Genomic DNA, 12,799 nt, shown 5'->3' on the forward strand with positions numbered 1-12,799 from the left:
ATTATCTTAAAGGTCCAATGTAAAACCACTCTGATTATCTTAAAGGTCCAATGTAAGACCACTCTGATTATCTTAAAGGTCCAATGCAGCTTTTCACAATATCAAATCATTTCTGATAACAGTAATCTACCTTATTATAATTGTTTCAATTAAAACGTTTATTTTAAACAATTATGCTAGGAGTGGCCTGAGTGGGAGAAGAAAACTGAAAACGACCTGTTATTGGCAGAGAGGTTTGGAACTGTCTTATTTATTGGTCTATTAACTCATTTACCGTTTGGTGACGTCACTAGCCAGGCCAAAACTCCATCCCACCAAAACAGGCAGAAATTGCAGGCGGTCTTTTAAAACAGATCTTACACTAAAGGGGCATTATTTAAATGTTCACAACTGCACAATTTTACTCCAACCATTTATTGTGGAAATATATATAAAACAATTTTTGACTCCACTGAACCTTTAATGCAAAAAAGGAGGGTGATCTGCACATCGTACACTTGAGAATACCATGTTGGGCAAAAAAATTAATCAGGTGGCAATGCAACCATGCTTTCAGTAGGAAAGCATTTTCTGGTTATAGACAGTTTTGAGGTGAGTGAATATATTAACCAGAAAAATGGCAGACTTGGAAAGTGTCTAATTTGTTAACAATTATAATACAACCAACAAGCTTACAGTTGCATTCATTGACATATTCTCATTACACCTCTCAGCAATGAGCATCAGCCTCAAGACACACAGAGACACACACACTATATTTCCCTGCTTTCAAACACACACACACAGAAAGAGAGAGATAATTAATTAGTTGTTTTTTCATTAATTAGATACATGTATTTGTTCTTTGAGAGGGAAATCCCGTTTTACTGTACTTTCGGTTTCAATTCAGGCATTCCAGACTACACACCGAACCGCAATGGCGTTGCTACATGAAGAACTTCTTACAGATATAGGAAAATATCTCACATGTTCAATATGCCTTGACATTTTCACTGATCCAGTGACTTTAACTTGTGGCCACAGTTATTGCATGAAATGTTTAGAGGATTGTCTACGTGGAAGAGCGAAGACGAAGAAGGATTGTCCCGATTGCAGAGGAAAAATTCGACCAGGTTTTAAACTGTATAAAAATGTTACACTTTGTAACATCGTGGATGTTCATTACAACCATAAACGTTTTGCATCCACTGAAGAATTTACAAAAGGACATGAAATGGAAGCTGTAAGTTATTATATATATATTTTTTAAATGAACCGACTGGGCTTATTGACTCCTGTCACGATCAACGTCGCTACATAATAACACGCACTTTTAAATAGGAATGAACCAGGTTGGAGGATTCACTTTTTATATTTTACCATAAACAAGTGCACAACTGTAAATAACCTTATACTAGTTATCAAATAGTATAAATAGTTTAATTGTATTATATGATATTACATTATATAATTGTCAGGACTTCAATAAGGATAAAGCTGAAGAATGTGTGGCCTCACACTCACAACAGACTGATATCAACAGACCATCTGAGCTTGGAGGTACTATACAACAGCAACAGGTAAACATTCCCGATACAATATTTACAGTAGGCTACAACTTCCTCCTTAGTCGGTATTCTTTTTTAAAGATGATATTTTTTAAAGATAATTTTCATGCTCCTGTGTTGTGTTATCTTGTCATATAGATGGAGGACCCTGTTGTTATAAATGACACAAGCTCAGAAGTGACAGATGACCGGTGTCCTGATGTAACAGCCTCCCATGATGGCCGGGTTCAGGAGTTGCCCATCTCCCCTCCCTCAAATGACAGATACAGTGCTGAAGGTAGACTGTAGAATTTGTCCTATTCTCGAGCCTCATTTGAATATTACTCCTTATAATGTACTGAATACTCTAAATATAATGTGCTATTTTCACCAATCAACCACTAGATGGGGTAGCCTATATACAGAATAGCCATTCAACGATATCTGTGTCATTAGAGTACATCAGATACCAGTGGTGTAAAGTACTTGAATAAAAATACTAGCAGGACAGGAAAATGGTCTAATTCACACATTTATCAAGAAAACAAACCAGGTCATCCCTACTGACTCTGATCTGGTGGACTCACGAAACACATACTTTGTTTGTAAATGACGTTGGAGTGTGCCCCTAGCTATCCGTAATTACAAAACAAAACAGCACTATTGTGCTGTCTAGTTGGCTTAATATAAAGAATTTGACATGATTTATACTTTTACTTTTGATATTTAAGTATATTTTAGCAATTACTATTAATTTTGATACTTAAGTATATTTAAAACCAAATAACTTTAGACTTTTACTCAAGTAGTATTTTACTGGGTGACTTTCACTTTTACTTCAGTCATTTTCTATTAAAGGAAAACTCAAAAACGATCTTTTGGTATTTGCAAAATGCATCATACAGGGATGATTTCTGTATTTGCTGACAAGCAAAACATTGCCGGACTTTGTCAACAATGAACTAATGAAACAAATACCAAAATATAGTTTTCCATTAAGGTATCTTTACTTTTACTCAAGTATGACAGTTAGGTACCTTTCTCCATCATGGTCATATACAATAGGCTGAACACTTTAGTACATTCATCTAATGACTTCAAGCTAACATTTTGTCCATATCTGGCCATGTCTGTCAGCAGGCTTCGCACCTCCACCCCATCCCCTGCCTGGGGCCAGCTTCTCCTGGCTCACCTTCAACCCAGCCCAGGGCCACAGGTGCCTGACCTTCCTACCCAATGAGCACAAAGTGGTGACCAAGAGGACGTTCTCTGCATGCCACGACGGCCGCTTTGACATCAGCCAGTGGATGGCGGAGCAGGAGTTCAGTGAAGGCTGCCACTATTGGGACGTGGATACGTCGGCGAGCGTGGGCTGGGCTGTCGGGGTTTCCTACACCAGCATTGGCCGCAGAGATCAGCTGGGTCGCACAGCCAACTCCTGGTGCCTGGAGTGGAGCAGGGACAAGCTGTGCTACTGGCACGATAACATAGGGGTGTTTATCAAACATGGCTGCCCCAGTATCGTTAGACTGGCTCTGGATGTGACGAATGGGATCTTGTCGTTTTATAGCCTGTCTGACAGTCAGACTCTTCTGCATTGTGTGGAGGAGGGATTCACAGAGCCAGTGAGGCCAGTCTTCTGGCTGTTTGGGCTGAAGCTAAACAATGCTCTGTCCTTTCCTCCTTGGGTGTCATAAGGTGATGTGAGGATGGGGACAACATAAAGAGTTGTCTGTTTATCAATGAGATAAATAGAATACATTTTTTAGTAATGAATATATTTAGCACAATATTCCTATTAGATGTCAAAATAAAATGACAATCACCTATATGTTTGTATGTTGCTTTTTTTATTTCACCAAAGAATGTATGGAGTTTTGCGTTGTTGTAGTAGCTGTACAATATTTGTCCCCTCGCGCGCCTCGTCGGAGGCGGGTCGTAACTTCAGGTTCAGGCTAGCTTGCGCGGTCGTATCATTCAAGTTTGCGTGCAGAAGAATGACTAATAATATCAATGTCGTCAGGAGCATCTAAGATTTATGTCTGAGAGGTTAATTATTTCAAAGGAGCCGTTCGGTAATATCGTTCAGTGCAGGGTATTTACTACGAACGCAGCGCGGTGTCAGTTAGGTTTATGTTGGTGAAGCTCAACTGGGAAAATGCAAACGTAAGCCAGGCCAGATAGCTGAACGCTGGCTGGCTGTAATTCAACCACACGAGAGCATAAATGATTTCATGAACGAATTTGCAGAGTTGGTCTTCAACAGTGGTGAAGATGCGGAAGGACGTCAGAATATTACTGGTGGGAGAGCGTAAGTGGATTTGTTTTGGTCTACTTTGTAGTTCTGTTTTACTGTCGAGCCCGAACCTGCATGCATGACAGACAGCTGGAGGAGCGCGTGATGCTGATGAAAGGACTCGGAGGAGTAAAGTTATCTAGCTAGCTGTGTTCCACTAGGTTCATCCAGTTTTAAAGCGAACGTTACACTACGACACACCATGATGTTAACTACACTACTCAGCTAGTAGTGTCATAACATAGCTATCTAGCTAGTATCCTAAGCCATTTGATGTTTAGATCCAAGTGACATTGGCTATTTACCATCTGAATTTGATGTTGACTGCCTGTCCACATGACATGTTTGTCATATGATGGCATGGATTGCCTTTGCTATCTAAGCAATTTGCTCTAGCTAATTGTCAGCTTTAGTTGATGTGTTAAAAACACTCACTCACCTAGGCAGCACCTGTCCACTTTAAAGATACTCTTGGCCATGTAGCATATGTGGACACCCCTTCAAATGAGTGGATTTGGTTATTTCAGCCACACCCTTTGCTGACGGGTGAATAAAATCAAGCACACAGCCATACAATCTCCATAGACAAACATTGGCAGTAGAATGGCCTATTCTGAAGTGGTAGGCCACAAGCTCTCAGCACGGGACCGCCGAGGGTTGAAGCGCGTGAAAATCTTCTGTCCTCAGTTGCAACACTCACTACCGTGTTCCAAACTGCCTCTGCAAGCAATGTCAGCACAATAACTGTTTGTCGGGAGCTTCATGAAATGGGTTTCCATGGCCGAGCAGCCTCACACAAGCCTAAGATCACCATGCGCAATACCAAGCGTCGACTGGACTGGTATAAAGCTCGCCACCAATGGAATATTAAGCAGTGGAAACGCGTTCTCTGGAGTGATAAATCACCATCTGGCAGTCCCACGGTCGAATCTGGGTAGTGCCAACTGTAAAGTTTGGGAAGGAGGAATAATGGTCTGGGGCTGTTTTTCATGGTTTGGGCTATGGAGTTCCAGTGAAGGGAAATCTTAACACTACAGCATAAAATGACTTTCTAGACCAGTCCTGGGGATTATTTTCCATGCAGGGCAACATTTAGAATATATTTTTGCCAGAATCATATTACAGGATTATACATCATGTGTATGACTGTGTTGACAGATATATCTACTGTAAATCACGTCCAGATATGCTACTTATTTAACTTTTTTAACATGCACAGAAATAAACCACATTCATGTTCTCCTTTTGGTAGGTATTTTCATTATTAAACATGCAATGAACGACACGGAGGGAAAAGTACACTGTGCATTCAGCACCACGGACAGAACTCTTGTTAACGGGTATGCACAAAAACACGAGAGAGAGAGCTCAACATTTAAACTACTCAATCAGTGTGAGGAGTGAAGTCTCTGATGGGCTTTGACTAGAACAGTGAAGTCAGGTATAGTTTCTGACCTTGCTATGCGCAGGATGGCTCAGAGGTGAGAGTCGGTAAGAGATGATCTGTGCCTTGACTTGTATATTTCATCACTGAAAATGTCTGTTCACATACATAGGTTGACCCAAACAGTACAAACATCTGCTGAGCATGACTCCTAATCTTCGGAAGGTTTTGTTCATCGAGAGATGCATAGAACCTCGTCAGTGACATTGTTCTGAATAGTTCTCCAATCACTGCATCAGACTGAAGATCGATAAGCTCAAGTTGCAGGTCAGTGGGAGCGTTATCCACACTGAAGGTGAAAGGAGAGGAAACCAACAGCATTTCATTTTCCAACACTTTGAAATCGTCAAAACGACCAGAACTCACTGTTCAAAGCGCGCAGCAGCGATGTATAATGTAACTTCTCCTGCTGGTCATCTGATAGGGAACAGACTAGTAGTGTTGGAAGGTGGGTGAGATTGTTGGCTTCTACTTGGTGGGTCAGGAGGAGTACTTTTCCCTCGAAGGCTTTGTCAATGTACACTCTACATTCATTGTCTACTTTTCTTTGAAAGAAAATGTTTGCGCTATTTCTAGCTAGCTACTATTTGTAACTGTGATGTGTGTCAGCCTGTCATTCACTGTCTGTCCTTGTGCAGTTATTTATACGTGCCTTCAAAATAAATGTCCAACAAGCGGTAGGAGTTAAATAATTAAACAAAGGCGAGTATTCATTGGGCTTTTAATTTGAATAACAAATACGTTTTCAAAACTTTACTATCGCAAAATCTTTGATCTGAGCATGATTCCCTTCCAACTCTGTGGCAACAGTTTGGGGAAGGCCCTTTTCTTTTTCTGCATGACAATGCCCCTGTGCACAAAGCGAGGTCCATACAGAAATGGTTTGTCGAGATCGGTGTGGAAGAACTTGACTGGCCTACGCAGATCCCTGACCTCAACCGCATCGAACACTAATGCTCTTGTGGCTGAATGGAAGCAAGTCCCTGCAGCAATGTTCCAACATATAGTGGAAAGCCTTCCCAAAAGAGTGGAGGCCGTTATAGCAGCAGCGGGGGGAGCAATTCCGTATTAATGCCCATGATTTTGGAATGAGATGTTCGACAAGCAGGTGTCCACATACTTTTGGCAATGTGTATGATTCTCTCTAATAACAGGGTTTCTTATACAGTGCCTTCGGAAAGTATTAAGACCCCTAGGCTTTTTCCACTTTTTGTTAGGTTACAGCCTTATTGTAAAATTGATTAAATAAAACATTATCAGCAATCTCCACAGAATACCCAATAATGACAAAATGAAAACAGGTTTTTAGAAATGTTAGCAAATTTATAAAAAATAAAAAACACCTTATTTACATAAGTATTCAGACCCTTTCCATTGAAATTGAATGGAATGGAGATATGTTTCTACAACTTGATTGGAGTCCGCCTGTGTTTAAATTCAATTGATTGGACATGATTTGGAAAGGTACACGCCTGTCTACACCACAGTTGACAGTGCATGTCAGAGCAAAAACCATGCTATGAGGCCAAAGGAATTATCCGTAGAGCTGTGAGACATGATTGTGTTGAGGCACAGATCTGGGGAAGAGTACCAAAACATTTCTGCAGCACGGAAGGTCCCCAAGAATACAGTGGCCACCAAGACTCTTCCTAGAGCTGGCCACCCGGCCAAGCTGATCAATCAGGGGAGAAGGGCCTTGGTTAGGGAGGTGACCAAGAACCCGATGGTCACTCTGACAGAGCTCCAGAGTTCCTCTGTGGAAATGGTTGTCCTTCTGGATGGTTTTCCCATCTCTGCAGCACTCCACCAATGAGACCTTTATGGTAGAGTGGCCAGACGGAAGCCACTCATTAGTAAAAGGCACATGACCGCCCGCTTGGAGTTTGCCAAAAGGCACCTAAAAACTCAGACCATGAGAAACCAGATTTTCTGGTGTGATGAAACCAAGATTGAACTCTTTGGCTTGAATGCCATGCATCACGTCTGGAGGAAACCTGGCACCATCCCTTCGGTGAAGCATCATGCTGTGGGGATGTTTTTCAGCGGCAGGGACTGGGAGACTAGTCAGGATCTAGGCAAAGATGACCGGTGCAAAGTACATGGGCGATCCTTGATGAAAACCTGCTCTAGAGCGCTCAGGACCTCACTGGGGCAAAGGTTTACCTTCCAACAGGACAACGACCCTAATCACACAGCCAAGACAACGCAGGAGTGGCTTCGGGACAAGTCTCTGAATGTCCTTGATTGGCCCAGCCAGAGCCCGGACTTGAACCTGATCAAACATCTCTGGAGAGACCTGAAAATAGCTGTGCAGCAACGCTCCCCATACAGAGCTTGATAGGATCTGCAGAGAAGAATGGGAGAAACTCCCCAAATACAGGTGTGCCAAGCTTTAGGGTCATACCCAAGAAGACTCAAAGCTCTAATTACTGCCAAAGGTGCTTCAACAAAGTACTGAGTAAAGGGTCTGAATACTTACAGGTGAAGTCGGAAGTTTACATACACCTTAGCCAAATACATTTAAACTCAGTTTTTCACAATTCCTGACATTTGATCAAAAGATTCCCTGTCTTAGGTCAGTTAGGCTCACCACTTTATTTAAAGAATGTGAAATGTCAGAATAATGGTAGAGAGTGATTTATTTCAGCTTTTATTTATTTCACCACATTCCCAGTGGGTCAGAAGTTACACTCAATTAGTATTTGATAGCATTGCCTTTAACTTCTTGGCGCACCCATCACGTTAGCGGGATCATTTTCGTCAACATCCGCTGAATTGCAGAGCGCCAAATTAAAATTAAATTACCAAAAATATTTAATTTTCATGAAGTCACAAGTGCAATATAGCAAAACACCGCTTAGCTTGTTTTTAATCCACCTGGCATGTCAGATTTCAAAAAAGCTTTACAGCAAAAGCTATCCAAGCGTTTATGTAAGGACAACAGCAAAGTAGATTGGTCATGAAAGTCAGAAAGGCAATACAATGAATTGCTTACCTTTGATGATCTTCGGATGTTTGCACTCACGAGACTCCTAGTTACAAAATAAATGTTCCTTTTGTTCGAACAATATGTTTTTTATATCCAAAAACCTCCATTTGGTTGGAGCGTTTTATTCAGAAATCTACAGGCTCGTGCAGGTCATGACGGGCAGACACAAATTCCAAATAGTATCCATAAAGTTCGTAGAAACATGTCAAACGTTTTTTATAATCAATCCTACAACAAATAATCGATAATATTTCAACCGGACCGTAGCTTTTTCAATAGGAGAGTGAGAGAAAATGTCTGCTCCAAGCTGTTGCGCATCCTTCTCGCTCTCTTTTCAGAATAAAAGCCTGAAACTATGTCTAAAAACTGTTCACACCATGTGGAAGCCATAGGGAAAGGAATCTGGTTGATATCCCTTTAAATGGAGGGAAGGCATGTAATGGACAGGGAGATTCGTTTCTCTTAGGCACTTCCTTGTTGGATTTTCCTCAGGTTTTCACCTGCAATATCAGTTCTGTTATACTCAGACAATATTTTGACAGTTTTGGAAACTTTTTAGAGTGTTTTCTATCCTAATCTGACAATTACAGTGGGGCAGAAAAGTATTTAGTCAGCCACCAATTGCGCAAGTTCTCCCACTTAAAACAATGAGAGAGGCCTGTAATTTTCATCATAGGTACACTTCAACTATGACAGACAAAATGAGAAAAAAAATCCAGAAAATCACATTGTAGCTGGTGTAACTGAGTCCGGTTTGTAGGCCTCCTTGCTCGCACATGCTTTTTCAGTTCTGCCCACAAATTTTCTATGGGATTGAGGTCAGGGCTTTGTGATGGACACTCCAATACCTTGACTTTATTACTACGTCCGGCGCCGACAGAGATGGCCGCCCCGCTTCGCGTTCCTAGGAAACTATGCAGTATTGTTTTTTTTACGTGTTATTTCTTACATTGGTACCCCAGGTAATCTTAGGTTTCATTACATACAGTCAGGAACTACTGAATATAAGAGCAACGTCAACTCACCTTCATTACGACCAGGAATATGACTCTCCCGAAGCGGATCCTGTGTTTTGCCTTCCACCCAGGACAATGGATCGGATCCCAGCCGGCGACCCTAAACAACGTCGCTGTAAAAGGGGCAAACAAAGCGGTCTTCTGGTCAGGCTCCGGAGACGGGCACATCGCGCACCACTCCCTAGCATAATACTCGCCAATGTCCAGTCTCTTGACAACAAGGTTGATGAAATCCGAGCAAGGATAGCATTCCAGAGAGACATCAGAGACTGTAACGTTCTTTGCTTCACGGAAACATGGCTCAATCGAGAGACGCTAACGGAGTCGGTGCAGCCAGCTGGTTTCTTCACGCATCGCGCCGACAGAAACAAGCATCTTTCTGGTAAGAAGAGGGGCGGGGGGTATGCCTTATGATTAACGAAACATGGTGTGATCATAACAACGTACAGGAACTCAAGTCCTTCTGTTCACCTGACTTAGAATTTCTCACAATCAAATGTCGACCGCATTATCTACCAAGGGAATTCTCTTCGATTATAATCACAGCCGTATATATTCCCCCCCAAGCAGACACATTGATGGCCCTGAACAAACTTTATTTGACTCTATGTAAACTGGGAACCACACATCCTGAGGCTGCATTCATTGTAGCTGGGGATTCTAACCAGGCTAATCTGAAAACAAGACTCCCTGAATTCTATCAGCATATCGATTGTGCTACCAGGGCTGGTAAAACCCTGGATCATTGTTATTCTAACTTCCGCGACGCATATAAGGCCCTCCCCTTGCCCTCCTTTCGGAAAAGCTGACCACGACTCCATTTTGTTGCTTCCAGCCTACAGACAGAAACTAAAACAAGAAGCTCCCTCGCTCAGGTCTGTTCAACGCTGGTCCGAACAATCTGATTCCACGCTTCAAGACTGCTTCGATCACGTGGATTGGGATATGTTCCGCATTGCGTCAAACAACATTGACGAATACGCTGATTCGGTGAGCGAGTTCATTAGAAAGTGCATCGGCGATGTTATACCCACAGAAACGATTAAAACATTCCCAAACCAGAAACCGTGGATTGATGGCAGCATTCGCGCGAAACTGAAAGCGCGAACCACTGCTTTTAATCAGGGCAAGGTGACCGGAAACATGACCGAATACAAACAGTGTAGCTATTCCCTCCGCAAGGCAATCAAACAAGCTAAGTGTCGGTATAGAGACAAAGTAGAGTCGCAATTCAACGGTTCAGACACAAGGTATGTGGCAGGGTCTACAGTCAATCACGGATTATAAAAAGAAAACCAGCCCCGTCGTGGACCAGGATGTCTTGCTCACAGACAAACTAATTTTTTTTGCTCGCTTTGAGGAAAATACAGTGCCACTGACACGGCCTGCTACCAAAACCTGCGGGCTCTCCTTCACTGCAGCCGACGTGAGTAAAACATTTAAACGTGTTAACCCTCGCAAGGCTGCAGGCCCAGATGGCATCCCCAGCCGCGTCCTCAGAAAATGCGCAGACCAGCTGGCTGGTGTGTTTACGGACATATTCAATCAGTCCTTATCCCAGTCTGCTGTTCTCACATGCTTCAAGAGGGCCACCATTGTTCCTGTTCCCAAGAAAGCTAAGGTAACTGAGCTAAACGACTACCGCCCCGTAGCACTCACTTCCGTCATCATGAAGTGCTTTGAGAGATTAGTCAAGGACCATATCACCTCCACCCTACCTGACACACTCCAATTTGCTTACCGCCCCAATAGGTCCACAGACGACGCAATCGCAACCACACTGCACACTGCCCTAACCCATCTGGACAAGAGGAATACCTATGTGAGAATGCTGTTCATCAACTACAGCTCAGCATTTAACACCATAGTACCCTCCAAACTCGTCATCAAGCTCGAGACCCTGGGTCTCGACCCCACCCTGTGCAACTGGGTACTGGACTTCCTGACGGGCCGCCCCCAGGTAGTGAGGGTAGGTAACAACATCTCCACCCCGCTGATCCTCAACACTGGCTCAGAACACACCCTTGTGGGGCCCCTTCTCCTGTACTCCCTGTTTGTGGACGACACTACAGTGGTAGGCTTGATTACCAACAACGACGAGACGGCCTACAGGGAGAAGGTGAGGGCCCTCGGAGTGTGGTGTCAGGAAAATAAACTCACACTCAACGTCAACAACACAAAGGAGATGACTGTGGACTTCAGGAAACAGCAGAGGGAGCACCTCCCTATCCACATCGACGGTACAGTGGTGGAAAGTTAAGTTCCTCGGCGTACACATTAAGGACAAACTGAATTGGTCCACCCACAGAGACAGCATTGTGAAGAAGGCGCAGCAGCGCCTCTTCAACCTCAGGAGGCTGAAGAAATTCAGCTTGTCACCAAAAGCACTCTCAAACTTCTACAGATGCACAATCGAGAGCATCCTGTCGGGCTGTATCACCGCCTGGTATGGCAACTGCTCCGCTCGAAACCGTGAGGCTCTCCAGATGGTAGTAAGGTCTGCACAACGCATCACTGGGGGCAAACTACCTGCCCTCCAGGACACCTACACCACCCGATGTCACAGGAAGGCCATAAAGATCATCAAGGACAACAACCACCCGAGACACTGCCTGTTCACCCCGCTATCATCCAGAAGGCGAGTTCAGTACAGGTGCATCAAAGCTGGGACCGAGAGACTGAAAAACAGCTTCTATCTCAAGGCCATCAGACTGTTAAACAGCCATCACTAACATTGAGTGGCTGCTGCCAACATACGGACTCAACTCCAGCCACTTCAATAATGGAATTGATGGAAATTGATGGAAAATGTATCACTAGCCACTTTAAACAATGCCACTTAATAGAATGTTTACATACCCTACATTACTCATCTCATATGTATATACCGTACTCTATACCATCTACTGCATCTTGCCTATGCCGTTCTGTACCATCACTCATTCATATATCTTTATGTACATATTCTTTATCCCTTTACACTTGTGTGTATAAGGTAGTAGTTGTGGAATTGTTAGGTTAGATTACTAGTTGGTTATTACTGCATTGTCGGAACTAGAAGCACCAGCATTTCGCTACACTCGCATTAACATCTGCTAACCATGTGTATGTGACAAATAGGATTTGATTTGATTTGAGTTTGTTTTTCTTAAGCCATTTTGCCACAACTTTGGAAGTATGCTTGGTGTCATTGTCCATTTTTGGAAGACCCATTTGCGACCAAGCTTTAACTTCCTGACTGATGTCTTGAGATGTTGCTTCAATATATCCACATGCAGTTGCAAACCTTAGTCTGGCTTTTTAATGGTGGTTTTGGAGCAGTGGCTTCTTCCTTGCTGAGCGTCCTTTCAGGTTATGTCGATATAGGACTCGTTTTACTGTGGATATAGATACTTTTGTACCTGTTTCCTCCAGCATCTTCACAAGGTTCTTTGCTGTTGTTCTGGGTTTGATTTGCACTTTTCACACCAAAGTACATTCATCTCTAGGTGACAGAACCCGTCTCCTTTCTGAGCGGTAAGACGGCTG

The 12,799-nt window shown here is 43.0% G+C and overlaps 2 protein-coding genes across 10 annotated transcripts in view; both read left to right on the top strand.

The window, feature by feature from the left end:
- Nucleotides 1–855: 855 nt before the first annotated feature.
- On the top strand, nt 856–3,357 carry rnf135 (ring finger protein 135). Of its 4 annotated transcripts, none has more exons than XM_020454018.2 (4): nt 856–1,222; nt 1,470–1,559; nt 1,686–1,824; nt 2,664–3,357. In XM_020454018.2, exons 1-4 carry the CDS (start codon nt 917–919, stop codon nt 3,221–3,223), a joined length of 1,095 nt encoding a protein of 364 aa, XP_020309607.1. In that variant the 5' UTR covers nt 856–916; the 3' UTR covers nt 3,224–3,357. The 4 variants fall into 4 exon arrangements, with proteins under 4 accessions (XP_020309607.1, XP_020309605.1, XP_031655862.1 ...); XM_020454016.2 differs by having other exon boundaries at nt 865–1,222; nt 1,458–1,559; XM_031800002.1 differs by having other exon boundaries at nt 865–1,222; nt 2,667–3,357.
- Nucleotides 3,358–3,453: 96 nt separating this feature from the next.
- LOC109865581 (mitochondrial Rho GTPase 1-A) overlaps nt 3,454–12,799 on the top strand; it is a 35,059-nt gene continuing 25,713 nt past the window's right edge. For all 6 annotated transcript variants that reach the window (XM_031798798.1, XM_031798800.1, XM_031798799.1 and 3 more), the window contains exon 1: nt 3,454–3,837. In XM_031798798.1, coding sequence (XP_031654658.1) covers nt 3,801–3,837 — 37 coding nt within the window. In that variant the 5' untranslated portion in view covers nt 3,454–3,800. The remainder of the gene's footprint in view (nt 3,838–12,799) is intronic.

Source organism: Oncorhynchus kisutch, linkage group LG20, assembly GCF_002021735.2.
Source record: "Oncorhynchus kisutch isolate 150728-3 linkage group LG20, Okis_V2, whole genome shotgun sequence".
Classification (NCBI taxonomy): domain Eukaryota; kingdom Metazoa; phylum Chordata; class Actinopteri; order Salmoniformes; family Salmonidae; genus Oncorhynchus; species Oncorhynchus kisutch.

Coding starts and splice junctions, on each gene's coding strand:
- rnf135 (XM_020454016.2), top strand. CDS start 917: ATGGCGTTGCTACATGAAGAACTTCTTACAGATATAGGAAAATATCTC. Junction 1,223..1,457: donor AAGGACATGAAATGGAAGCT/GTAAGTTATTAT, acceptor TATAATTGTCAG/GACTTCAATAAGGATAAAGC. Junction 1,560..1,685: donor GTACTATACAACAGCAACAG/GTAAACATTCCC, acceptor CTTGTCATATAG/ATGGAGGACCCTGTTGTTAT.